General features: G+C 45.1%; 1 protein-coding gene across 2 annotated transcripts; it reads right to left on the minus strand.

Annotated features, from left to right (window-relative positions):
- Window positions 1-2,042: 2,042 nt before the first annotated feature.
- Window positions 2,043-7,553, minus strand: LOC148001955 (uncharacterized). 2 transcript variants are annotated; one of them, XR_015634427.1, is made up of 6 exons: window positions 6,419-7,553; window positions 5,872-6,102; window positions 5,023-5,151; window positions 3,903-4,054; window positions 3,692-3,761; window positions 2,049-2,739 (listed from the first exon to the last, which is right to left on the minus strand). XR_015634427.1 is itself a non-coding variant. In XM_087579608.1 (5 exons), the coding sequence occupies exons 2-5, from the start codon at window positions 5,064-5,066 to the stop codon at window positions 2,647-2,649; spliced, it is 354 nt and encodes a 117-aa protein (XP_087435734.1). In that variant the 5' UTR covers window positions 5,067-5,151; window positions 5,872-6,102; the 3' UTR covers window positions 2,043-2,646. The 2 variants fall into 2 exon arrangements, 1 of the variants encoding a protein (XP_087435734.1); XM_087579608.1 differs by lacking the exon at window positions 6,419-7,553 and having other exon boundaries at window positions 2,043-2,739; window positions 3,692-3,756.
- Between the last annotated feature and the right edge of the window lie 3,869 nt (window positions 7,554-11,422).

Consider the following 11,422-nt stretch of genomic DNA (forward strand, 5'->3'; position numbering starts at 1 on the left):
AACCAAACCAGATAAACAAGACCAAGACAAAGCATCCTATAACCAATTTCCACAGATGTTCAAAGAAAATTAGGACACAAAGAAGACAATTCTAACAGTCAAACAAGCAACAGATAGACTCGCCACACGGCTTCGGTGTCAAACTGAAACCAAAAGTTCAGTGGATCCGGCTCTCTCCTTTCTCCTCTAACCCAAAACCACGTATCCTTCTGATACGGGCTGAGCCCCGAAAACCGGGCTCCAAACACCCTTGGAACGTCTTCCAGGGCTGTGGGGGAGAAGTCCGAGCTCGTCAGCTCCTTCTCTGGCCCGCCCAAATACAAACGGTCTAGACCCAAGCCAAGAAACTAAGCATTTACAGAACAAGTCACAAAGCAAGACAAGACAGGACAAGACAAACGCTGGCCAGCTTACCTCCCGGTGGGTGGTCGGTGGTCTCTGGGTAGAGGATCTCCCATCCCGGACGAGCCCCCAAATGAAAGACCCTCAGAGAGAATCTTCCCTCAGGAGGGAGATCTTCGAGCCCAAGTCTGAGTCCACAGGCTGCAATCAGCAAGAGGATTTTTATTGACCAAGATACACAGATATCTGTGGGCGTCTCAGTCAATTCAGAAGACTGACGCGCCTAGCAGAACCAAGGATGGGCTTTTTATAGGGTTCTGGGAAGCAGAAGCAAGCATACAGAAGCAGATGCATGGTTACAGGGGTCAGCCCGGGGGCAAGTTCTCTATAGTGTGTTCTTGGAACATAATGGCTGACTCGGCCTCCCACCAGGGTGTGGGACCTCTCCCGGGGCTTTCTACATTTCTTTCTCATTGTCAGGCAGGCGCTCAACCACAATCATCCTGTCGCTAGGCTCTCCACACATATCCTGCATGGCAGCCGCTGTGTACTCGGTGTTCTGACCTTTCCCTGAACCAGTCTTCCTAAATATAGCCTTGTAAAATGGCATTACTACTGCTAGGCTGGGGTCTTTCTGTTACTGCTATTAGGCTGGGGTCCTTCATTCCCCTCTTCTTCTACTAAGTAATTCTAATCTTAGAATTCTGATATCAAGATGTATTAACATATGTAATGTTATATCATTTGTAATAGAATTTAAGCCTATCTCTATATTTTTCTCGATGGAACCCAGGGCAAACATGAAATTCTTGTTTTTAAAGCACACTCTTTAAGTGAGCATTATAACAGTCTCTCAGTCACTTATCTGATGTGTAAGTCTAGGGAGCCTTTTGAAGATCTGAGTGTCCCTCTAGCTCTCACCTCTCAGCCCCAACAGCTAGTATGCAGCTGGTGAGGGCTGAGAATTGACGGCTGTCAGGGTGGTCAGCAGCACCAGGTACGATCCTTTTTATCGAGTGTCTGGGCTCCGTGTCATTGTATGTAGCTACAGTCTCCGACCTGGAACTGATGAGATGTCTCGGGGGTCCCCGGGCATAGGCTGCTGTCAGCTGTGAGCAGATTTCTTTCTGTATCACCTGTAGGTCTTTTAGCCTGGCATATAAAATCATTATTACTATGGCATGCTGGTTCAGTAACATCATCTAACACAGTCAGGTGAGCTGAGGCCCCATATAAGATCTCAAAGGGGGTAACGCTGAATCTGGAAGGGGTATTTTTTTTTTGCTCTGAGGAGAGCAAGTGGGAAGGAGTGTCACTCAGTCTGGGCCAGTCTCCATGGTCAATTTAATTTGGTCAGGGTCTCTTTTAGAGTTTTATTTATTTATTTTACCTGTCTTGAACTTTGAGGTCTGTAAATATAATGTAATTTTTAATCGACCTCTAAATACTTGGCCACACCCTGGCTTACCTTGGCAACAAAAGTAGGGCCGTTGTCTGCTTGATGATTGTAGAGGCCGTCTCTCATTTGGTGAGGAAAGCTTCTATCTATTCCTGAAAAAGTATCTACAAGCACTATTTTTCTGGTTTTATGTCAGTGAAATTTACTTTGACTTTTTATTAAACTCTCTAGGTCTCTTTGCCCTGTTTGCTTGTTAAGCATTTACTACTGACATACCATACATATATATATTTTTTTTTCTCTCTCTGGCTAAAATCTTAAAGTCTATTATATATATCTTAGCTATTTGGACAAACTTTTTATCTCTTAAATGAGTCCATTTCTGTATTTGGCAAAATGAGTCTTTTCTTTGTTCTCTGGGGAGTATAGCTTTCCCTCAAGTGTGCCATTGTCCTTTTTCTTTTAAGCAATTTGGGCCTTTTCTAAGTGAGGCCATCCCTTAGTCCGATCCTAGTTCTCAGTGGCTGTATCTTGTAGGCCTGTAACCAGGATAGGCTCCTGCATAGCCATTTTTCGAGCCACTTTATCTGCCACTGAATCTCTTCTTTCCTGATATTCTCAGCAATGAATAGTACTCACAGTTGTTGGCTTCACCAGGGCATCCAAGAGATGGCAAAGGCATCTGTCACACTGATGTGTGCTGGGGGGATAGAAGTTCAGCCATCCCAGATGACATCGTGTTGTCTACCATGGCAGCACCCACTTATCTGTGACCTTCATTCATGAGGAGAACTGTTCCCGTCTGTGGACAAGGTCCTCGGCTTTCAGCAGGGGTCAATCAGCCAGTCGCAGACCACCCATGGGCTTCTGCCAGGGCTTGACACTCGTGTTGTGGTGGCTCCAGGTCAGGATTGGGCAGCAAGGTGACCAGATTGTCCCCAACCGGTGGAGAATCTAGTCCATGGCAGCTGACCAGTGGTCCCATCTTTTGGGACGTTCTATTCAAAGGCAAAACATCAGCCACTCTATCACAGTTTAAGTCCTGGATTGGGTGATAATTGTCAGAGTCCGGCTGGCAGGAATGATGTGTTCCAGGCAGAACGGCACTAAGCCACAAACACATCTCTCAGCATCAGGTACTGGTGCACTGAGACAGGTCTTAAGCTCCACATATACAGTCTGTAGATATGTATACACATGGGCTCACCCAGCCAATTTAGCCCACGCAAGCCATTTTTGAGAGCAAATTTTTCATGAGCAAGGGATAGGGGCAGTCAGGGATGACCATGAGCTAGTGGGTGGGTTAACCGGCCCACACCAAGGTCCACTGTTCTTCGGGCAGTCCATAAGTATTGTTCGTTGTCAGTAGCCCCTTGTACTCAAGGTCTTTGGTTATTGGCCCACTGGGGGGGCCATAGGAGCACGGCGCATTGGGTCCCTGTATCCACACTTCCCTTCTATCTCTGTATATAGCCAGCACTCTAGGACCAAGAAGCTCTCCAGTGGTCCCTCTTGTTCTTTCTTGACCTTTCTCTGACCCACTGTCCCTTTTTTTTCGTATTAGGCACACTGATCTTTAGCCAGGTACTATCTTCTTAGGTTCTCTAACTACTGTGGCCGGAATATGTACTTCTCTTGTCTCTTTTGTTTTCTCTAGCTTCCTGTTCTTTTTACTTTCTTTCCTCTTTCTCTTCCTCAGTCTCTCTGTCTGTATCTTCTTCTACAGCTATTAGTTGCTGTCCAATTTTGTGCACTGACCCTGAACCATATATCAACCTTATTTTCTCTGCAACTTACAACAACTCTCTCAGTGACTTAGCTGAATCCTTCAAGTTTCTGTAACTTTTTCTTTATATCTTTTTTTTTACTTTAGCCAAATTGGTGGGGCACTTTATAGCCCCTCAGAGACCCACTCTTGGAGCCTGGCAGCAGACCTGGAGCACTCCCTACCTTTAGGCGTAATGAATCCAACAGGCAGAAGTGAGGGCCTTCTATCCATGTCTGGAACATTCTTTCTGGCCTCCAGTAGGTGAGAAAACAAGAGAATCTTGAGAATAGAGATCTACTGAAGAGGGCAAACAGCATTTAGTCACACAGCTAAAACAGGAGGCTCTCTTGGGACAAAAAGGCCATTGTACAAACAAGCACAAGCTTTGCTCACCTTTTGAGAGGCAGCAGATCTTGTCTGAGTCCTGGGGCTTGACCTCGGGAAGTAGGTACTGGACTGGGGTATGCTTAGGGATGGCGCCATTTGGCAGGGGCTCCCCATCATCTTGGCAGACATAGCAGTAGAGAGAGTGGAGGATGTCCCTACTAGGATAGAGAGATGGTTAGAACCTGGGTGCTAGATGCCAGGTGGCTGACAAAAGAATCATAACCAGTTCACCTGGGGCGTATTTTGACCACAGGGGCAGGAACTGGCTGCTGTGGAATAGGATCAAAGGCACTCTCCATGTTAATGATGACCATCGAGAAAAGTAATCTAATGCCGGAGACTGACTCCTCCCTTGGAATAAGGCCAGCAGATAAGGCAGGCTTCTTTAAAGAACTTCTCTTAATGAGTGCTCTCCTTCTGTGAGGAAATGTCAGTAATTCCTTTCTTGTTCTTGTTTAAAACACTATGTTTTAAAAATTAACCTTGGCTATCAACCAACACAGCACCACTAGAGCGGGGTTCACAAAATTAAGTTTCTTATTAAGCATTAAGGGGACCAAGTAAAACTCTTCGGCGAACAAAGCAAACAGTTTCATAATTTTAAACACAGTCATCAGTCCAAGATTTCAAACATAGTCATTTGTCCAAAGTCCAAAAACGAAACAAAAGCCAAAAAGATACTAGACAGTACCAAAAAAAAAAAGAAAAAAAAAACCAAACCAGATAAACAAGACCAAGACAAAGCATCCTATAACCAATTTCCACAGATGTTCAAAGAAAATTAGGACACAAAGAAGACAATTCTAACAGTCAAACAAGCAACAGATAGACTCGCCACACGGCTTCGGTGTCAAACTGAAACCAAAAGTTCAGTGGATCCGGCTCTCTCCTTTCTCCTCTAACCCAAAACCACGTATCCTTCTGATACGGGCTGAGCCCCGAAAACCGGGCTCCAAACACCCTTGGAACGTCTTCCAGGGCTGTGGGGGAGAAGTCCGAGCTCGTCAGCTCCTTCTCTGGCCCGCCCAAATACAAACGGTCTAGACCCAAGCCAAGAAACTAAGCATTTACAGAACAAGTCACAAAGCAAGACAAGACAGGACAAGACAAACGCTGGTCAGCTTACCTCCCGGTGGGTGGTCGGTGGTCTCTGGGTAGAGGATCTCCCATCCCGGACGAGCCCCCAAATGAAAGACCCTCAGAGAGAATCTTCCCTCAGGAGGGAGATCTTCGAGCCCAAGTCTGAGTCCACAGGCTGCAATCAGCAAGAGGATTTTTATTGACCAAGATACACAGATATCTGTGGGCGTCTCAGTCAATTCAGAAGACTGACGCGCCTAGCAGAACCAAGGATGGGCTTTTTATAGGGTTCTGGGAAGCAGAAGCAAGCATACAGAAGCAGATGCATGGTTACAGGGGTCAGCCCGGGGGCAAGTTCTCTATAGTGTGTTCTTGGAACATAATGGCTGACTCGGCCTCCCACCAGGGTGTGGGACCTCTCCCGGGGCTTTCTACATTTCTTTCTCATTGTCAGGCAGGCGCTCAACCACAATCATCCTGTCGCTAGGCTCTCCACACATATCCTGCATGGCAGCCGCTGTGTACTCGGTGTTCTGACCTTTCCCTGAACCAGTCTTCCTAAATATAGCCTTGTAAAATGGCATTACTACTGCTAGGCTGGGGTCTTTCTGTTACTGCTATTAGGCTGGGGTCCTTCATTCCCCTCTTCTTCTACTAAGTAATTCTAATCTTAGAATTCTGATATCAAGATGTATTAACATATGTAATGTTATATCATTTGTAATAGAAATTAAGCCTATCTCTATATTTTTCTCGATGGAACCCAGGGCAAACATGAAATTCTTGTTTTTAAAGCACACTCTTTAAGTGAGCATTATAACAGTCTCTCAGTCACTTATCTGATGTGTAAGTCTAGGGAGCCTTTTGAAGATCTGAGTGTCCCTCTAGCTCTCACCTCTCAGCCCCAACAGCTAGTATGCAGCTGGTGAGGGCTGAGAATTGACGGCTGTCAGGGTGGTCAGCAGCACCAGGTACGATCCTTTTTATCGAGTGTCTGGGCTCCGTGTCATTGTATGTAGCTACAGTCTCCGACCTGGAACTGATGAGATGTCTCGGGGGTCCCCGGGCATAGGCTGCTGTCAGCTGTGAGCAGATTTCTTTCTGTATCACCTGTAGGTCTTTTAGCCTGGCATATAAAATCATTATTACTATGGCATGCTGGTTCAGTAACATCATCTAACACAGTCAGGTGAGCTGAGGCCCCATATAAGATCTCAAAGGGGGTAACGCTGAATCTGGAAGGGGTATTTTTTTTTTGCTCTGAGGAGAGCAAGTGGGAAGGAGTGTCACTCAGTCTGGGCCAGTCTCCATGGTCAATTTAATTTGGTCAGGGTCTCTTTTAGAGTTTTATTTATTTATTTTACCTGTCTTGAACTTTGAGGTCTGTAAATATAATGTAATTTTTAATCGACCTCTAAATACTTGGCCACACCCTGGCTTACCTTGGCAACAAAAGTAGGGCCGTTGTCTGCTTGATGATTGTAGAGGCCGTCTCTCATTTGGTGAGGAAAGCTTCTATCTATTCCTGAAAAAGTATCTACAAGCACTATTTTTCTGGTTTTATGTCAGTGAAATTTACTTTGACTTTTTATTAAACTCTCTAGGTCTCTTTGCCCTGTTTGCTTGTTAAGCATTTACTACTGACATACCATACATATATATATTTTTTTTCTCTCTCTGGCTAAAATCTTAAAGTCTATTATATATATCTTAGCTATTTGGACAAACTTTTTATCTCTTAAATGAGTCCATTTCTGTATTTGGCAAAATGAGTCTTTTCTTTGTTCTCTGGGGAGTATAGCTTTCCCTCAAGTGTGCCATTGTCCTTTTTCTTTTAAGCAATTTGGGCCTTTTCTAAGTGAGGCCATCCCTTAGTCCGATCCTAGTTCTCAGTGGCTGTATCTTGTAGGCCTGTAACCAGGATAGGCTCCTGCATAGCCATTTTTCGAGCCACTTTATCTGCCACTGAATCTCTTCTTTCCTGATATTCTCAGCAATGAATAGTACTCACAGTTGTTGGCTTCACCAGGGCATCCAAGAGATGGCAAAGGCATCTGTCACACTGATGTGTGCTGGGGGGATAGAAGTTCAGCCATCCCAGATGACATCGTGTTGTCTACCATGGCAGCACCCACTTATCTGTGACCTTCATTCATGAGGAGAACTGTTCCCGTCTGTGGACAAGGTCCTCGGCTTTCAGCAGGGGTCAATCAGCCAGTCGCAGACCACCCATGGGCTTCTGCCAGGGCTTGACACTCGTGTTGTGGTGGCTCCAGGTCAGGATTGGGCAGCAAGGTGACCAGATTGTCCCCAACCGGTGGAGAATCTAGTCCATGGCAGCTGACCAGTGGTCCCATCTTTTGGGACGTTCTATTCAAAGGCAAAACATCAGCCACTCTATCACAGTTTAAGTCCTGGATTGGGTGATAATTGTCAGAGTCCGGCTGGCAGGAATGATGTGTTCCAGGCAGAACGGCACTAAGCCACAAACACATCTCTCAGCATCAGGTACTGGTGCACTGAGACAGGTCTTAAGCTCCACATATACAGTCTGTAGATATGTATACACATGGGCTCACCCAGCCAATTTAGCCCACGCAAGCCATTTTTGAGAGCAAATTTTTCATGAGCAAGGGATAGGGGCAGTCAGGGATGACCATGAGCTAGTGGGTGGGTTAACCGGCCCACACCAAGGTCCACTGTTCTTCGGGCAGTCCATAAGTATTGTTCGTTGTCAGTAGCCCCTTGTACTCAAGGTCTTTGGTTATTGGCCCACTGGGGGGGCCATAGGAGCACGGCGCATTGGGTCCCTGTATCCACTCTTCCCTTCTATCTCTGTATATAGCCAGCACTCTAGGACCAAGAAGCTCTCCAGTGGTCCCTCTTGTTCTTTCTTGACCTTTCTCTGACCCACTGTCCCTTTTTTTTCGTATTAGGCACACTGATCTTTAGCCAGGTACTATCTTCTTAGGTTCTCTAACTACTGTGGCCGGAATATGTTCTTCTCTTGTCTCTTTTGTTTTCTCTAGCTTCCTGTTCTTTTTACTTTCTTTCCTCTTTCTCTTCCTCAGTCTCTCTGTCTGTATCTTCTTCTACAGCTATTAGTTGCTGTCCAATTTTGTGCACTGACCCTGAACCATATATCAACCTTATTTTCTCTGCAACTTACAACAACTCTCTCAGTGACTTAGCTGAATCCTTCAAGTTTCTGTAACTTTTTCTTTATATCTTTTTTTTTTACTTAAGCCAAATTGGTGGGGCACTTTATAGCCCCTCAGAGACCCACTCTTGGAGCCTGGCAGCAGACCTGGAGCACTCCCTACCTTTAGGCGTAATGAATCCAACAGGCAGAAGTGAGGGCCTTCTATCCATGTCTGGAACATTCTTTCTGGCCTCCAGTAGGTGAGAAAACAAGAGAATCTTGAGAATAGAGATCTACTGAAGAGGGCAAACAGCATTTAGTCACACAGCTAAAACAGGAGGCTCTCTTGGGACAAAAAGGCCATTGTACAAACAAGCACAAGCTTTGCTCACCTTTTGAGAGGCAGCAGATCTTGTCTGAGTCCTGGGGCTTGACCTCGGGAAGTAGGTACTGGACTGGGGTATGCTTAGGGATGGCGCCATTTGGCAGGGTCTCCCCATCATCTTGGCAGACATAGCAGAAGAGAGAGTGGAGGATGTCCCTACTAGGATAGAGAGATGGTTAGAACCTGGGTGCTAGATGCCAGGTGGCTGACAAAAGAATCATAACCAGTTCACCTGGGGCGTATTTTAACCACAGGGGCAGGAACTGGCTGCTGTGGAATAGGATCAAAGCCACTCTCCATGTTAATGATGACCAACGAGAAAAGTAATCTAATGCCGGAGACTGACTCCTCCCTTGGAATAAGGCCAGCAGATAAGGCAGGCTTCTTTAAAGAACTTCTCTTAATGAGTGCTCTCCTTCTGTGAGGAAATGTCAGTAATTCCTTTCTTGTTCTTGTTTAAAACACTATGTTTTAAAAATTAACCTTGGCTATCAACCAACACAGCGCCACTAGAGCGGGGTTCACAAAATTAAGTTTCTTATTAAGCATTAAGGGGACCAAGTAAAACTCTTCGGCGAACAAAGCAAACAGTTTCATAATTTTAAACACAGTCATCAGTCCAAGATTTCAAACATAGTCATTTGTCCAAAGTCCAAAAACGAAACAAAAGCCAAAAAGATACTAGACAGTACCAAAAAAAAAAAAAAAAGAAAAAAAAAAACCAAACCAGATAAACAAGACCAAGACAAAGCATCCTATAACCAATTTCCACAGATGTTCAAAGAAAATTAGGACACAAAGAAGACAATTCTAACAGTCAAACAAGCAACAGATAGACTCGCCACACGGCTTCGGTGTCAAACTGAAACCAAAAGTTCAGTGGATCAGGCTCTCTCCTTTCTCCTCTAACCCAAAACCACGTATCCTTCTGATACGGGCTGAGCCCCGAAAACCGGGCTCCAAACACCCTTGGAACGTCTTCCAGGGCTGTGGGGGAGAAGTCCGAGCTCGTCAGCTCCTTCTCTGGCCCGCCCAAATACAAACGGTCTAGACCCAAGCCAAGAAACTAAGCATTTACAGAACAAGTCACAAAGCAAGACAAGACAGGACAAGACAAACGCTGGCCAGCTTACCTCCCGGTGGGTGGTCGGTGGTCTCTGGGTAGAGGATCTCCCATCCCGGACGAGCCCCCAAATGAAAGACCCTCAGAGAGAATCTTACCTCAGGAGGGAGATCTTCGAGCCCAAGTCTGAGTCCACAGGCTGCAATCAGCAAGAGGATTTTTATTGACCAAGATACACAGATATCTGTGGGCGTCTCAGTCAATTCAGAAGACTGACGCGCCTAGCAGAACCAAGGATGGGCTTTTTATAGGGTTCTGGGAAGCAGAAGCTAGCATACAGAAGCAGATGCATGGTTACAGGTGTCAGCCCGGGGGCAAGTTCTCTATAGTGTGTTCTTGGAACATAATGGCTGACTCGGCCTCCCACCAGGGTGTGGGACCTCTCCCGGGGCTTTCTACATTTCTTTCTCATTGTCAGGTGCTCAACCACAATCATCCTGTCGCTAGGCTCTCCACACATATCCTGCATGGCAGCCGCTGTGTACTCGGTGTTCTGACCTTTCCCTGAACCAGTCTTCCTAAATATAGCCTTGTAAAATGGCATTTCTACTGCTAGGCTGGGGTCTTTCTGTTACTGCTATTAGGCTGGGGTCCTTCATTCCCCTCTTCTTCTACTAAGTAATTCTAATCTTAGAATTCTGATATCAAGATGTATTAACATATGTAATGTTATATCATTTGTAATAGAAATTAAGCCTATCTCTATATTTTTCTCGATGGAACCCAGGGCAAACATGAAATTCTTGTTTTTAAAGCACACTCTTTAAGTGAGCATTATAACAGTCTCTCAGTCACTTATCTGATGTGTAAGTCTAGGGAGCCTTTTGAAGATCTGAGTGTCCCTCTAGCTCTCACCTCTCAGCCCCAACAGCTAGTATGCAGCTGGTGAGGGCTGAGAATTGACGGCTGTCAGGGTGGTCAGCAGCACCAGGTACGATCCTTTTTATCGAGTGTCTGGGCTCCGTGTCATTGTATGTAGCTACAGTCTCCGACCTGGAACTGATGAGATGTCTCGGGGGTCCCCGGGCATAGGCTGCTGTCAGCTGTGAGCAGATTTCTTTCTGTATCACCTGTAGGTCTTTTAGCCTGGCATATAAAATCATTATTACTATGGCATGCTGGTTCAGTAACATCATCTAACACAGTCAGGGGAGCTGAGGCCCCATATAAGATCTCAAAGGGGGTAACGCTGAATCTGGAAGGGGTATTTTTTTTTTGCTCTGAGGAGAGCAAGTGGGAAGGAGTGTCACTCAGTCTGGGCCAGTCTCCATGGTCAATTTAATTTGGTCAGGGTCTCTTTTAGAGTTTTATTTATTTATTTTACCTGTCTTGAACTTTGAGGTCTGTAAATATAATGTAATTTTTAATCGACCTCTAAATACTTGGCCACACCCTGGCTTACCTTGGCAACAAAAGTAGGGCCGTTGTCTGCTTGATGATTGTAGAGGCCGTCTCTCATTTGGTGAGGAAAGCTTCTATCTATTCCTGAAAAAGTATCTACAAGCACTATTTTTCTGGTTTTATGTCAGTGAAATTTACTTTGACTTTTTATTAAACTCTCTAGGTCTCTTTGCCCTGTTTGCTTGTTAAGCATTTACTACTGACATACCATACATATATATTTTTTTTTTCTCTCTCTGGCTAAAATCTTAAAGTCTATTATATATATCTTAGCTATTTGGACAAACTTTTTATCTCTTAAATGAGTCCATTTCTGTTTTTGGCAAAATGAGTCTTTTCTTTGTTCTCTGGGGAGTATAGCTTTCCCTCAAGTGTGCCATTGTCCTTTTTCTTTT

Source organism: Rattus norvegicus, chromosome 12, assembly GCF_021556685.1.
Source record: "Rattus norvegicus strain SHRSP/BbbUtx chromosome 12, alternate assembly SHRSP_T2T, whole genome shotgun sequence".
Taxonomy (NCBI): domain Eukaryota; kingdom Metazoa; phylum Chordata; class Mammalia; order Rodentia; family Muridae; genus Rattus; species Rattus norvegicus.

Bases quoted from the DNA above. Each gene is read 5' to 3' on its own strand.
- LOC148001955 (XM_087579608.1), bottom strand. From the start codon at position 5,066: ATGGGAGATCCTCTACCCAGAGACCACCGACCACCCACCGGGAG. The intron at 3,757-3,902 runs GTGAGCAAAGCT...ACTGGAGGCCAG, and splicing joins GATCTGCTGCCTCTCAAAAG to AAAGAATGTTCCAGACATGG. The intron at 2,740-3,691 runs GTAGGGAGTGCT...GCCTTTGAATAG, and splicing joins TGGATTCATTACGCCTAAAG to AACGTCCCAAAAGATGGGAC.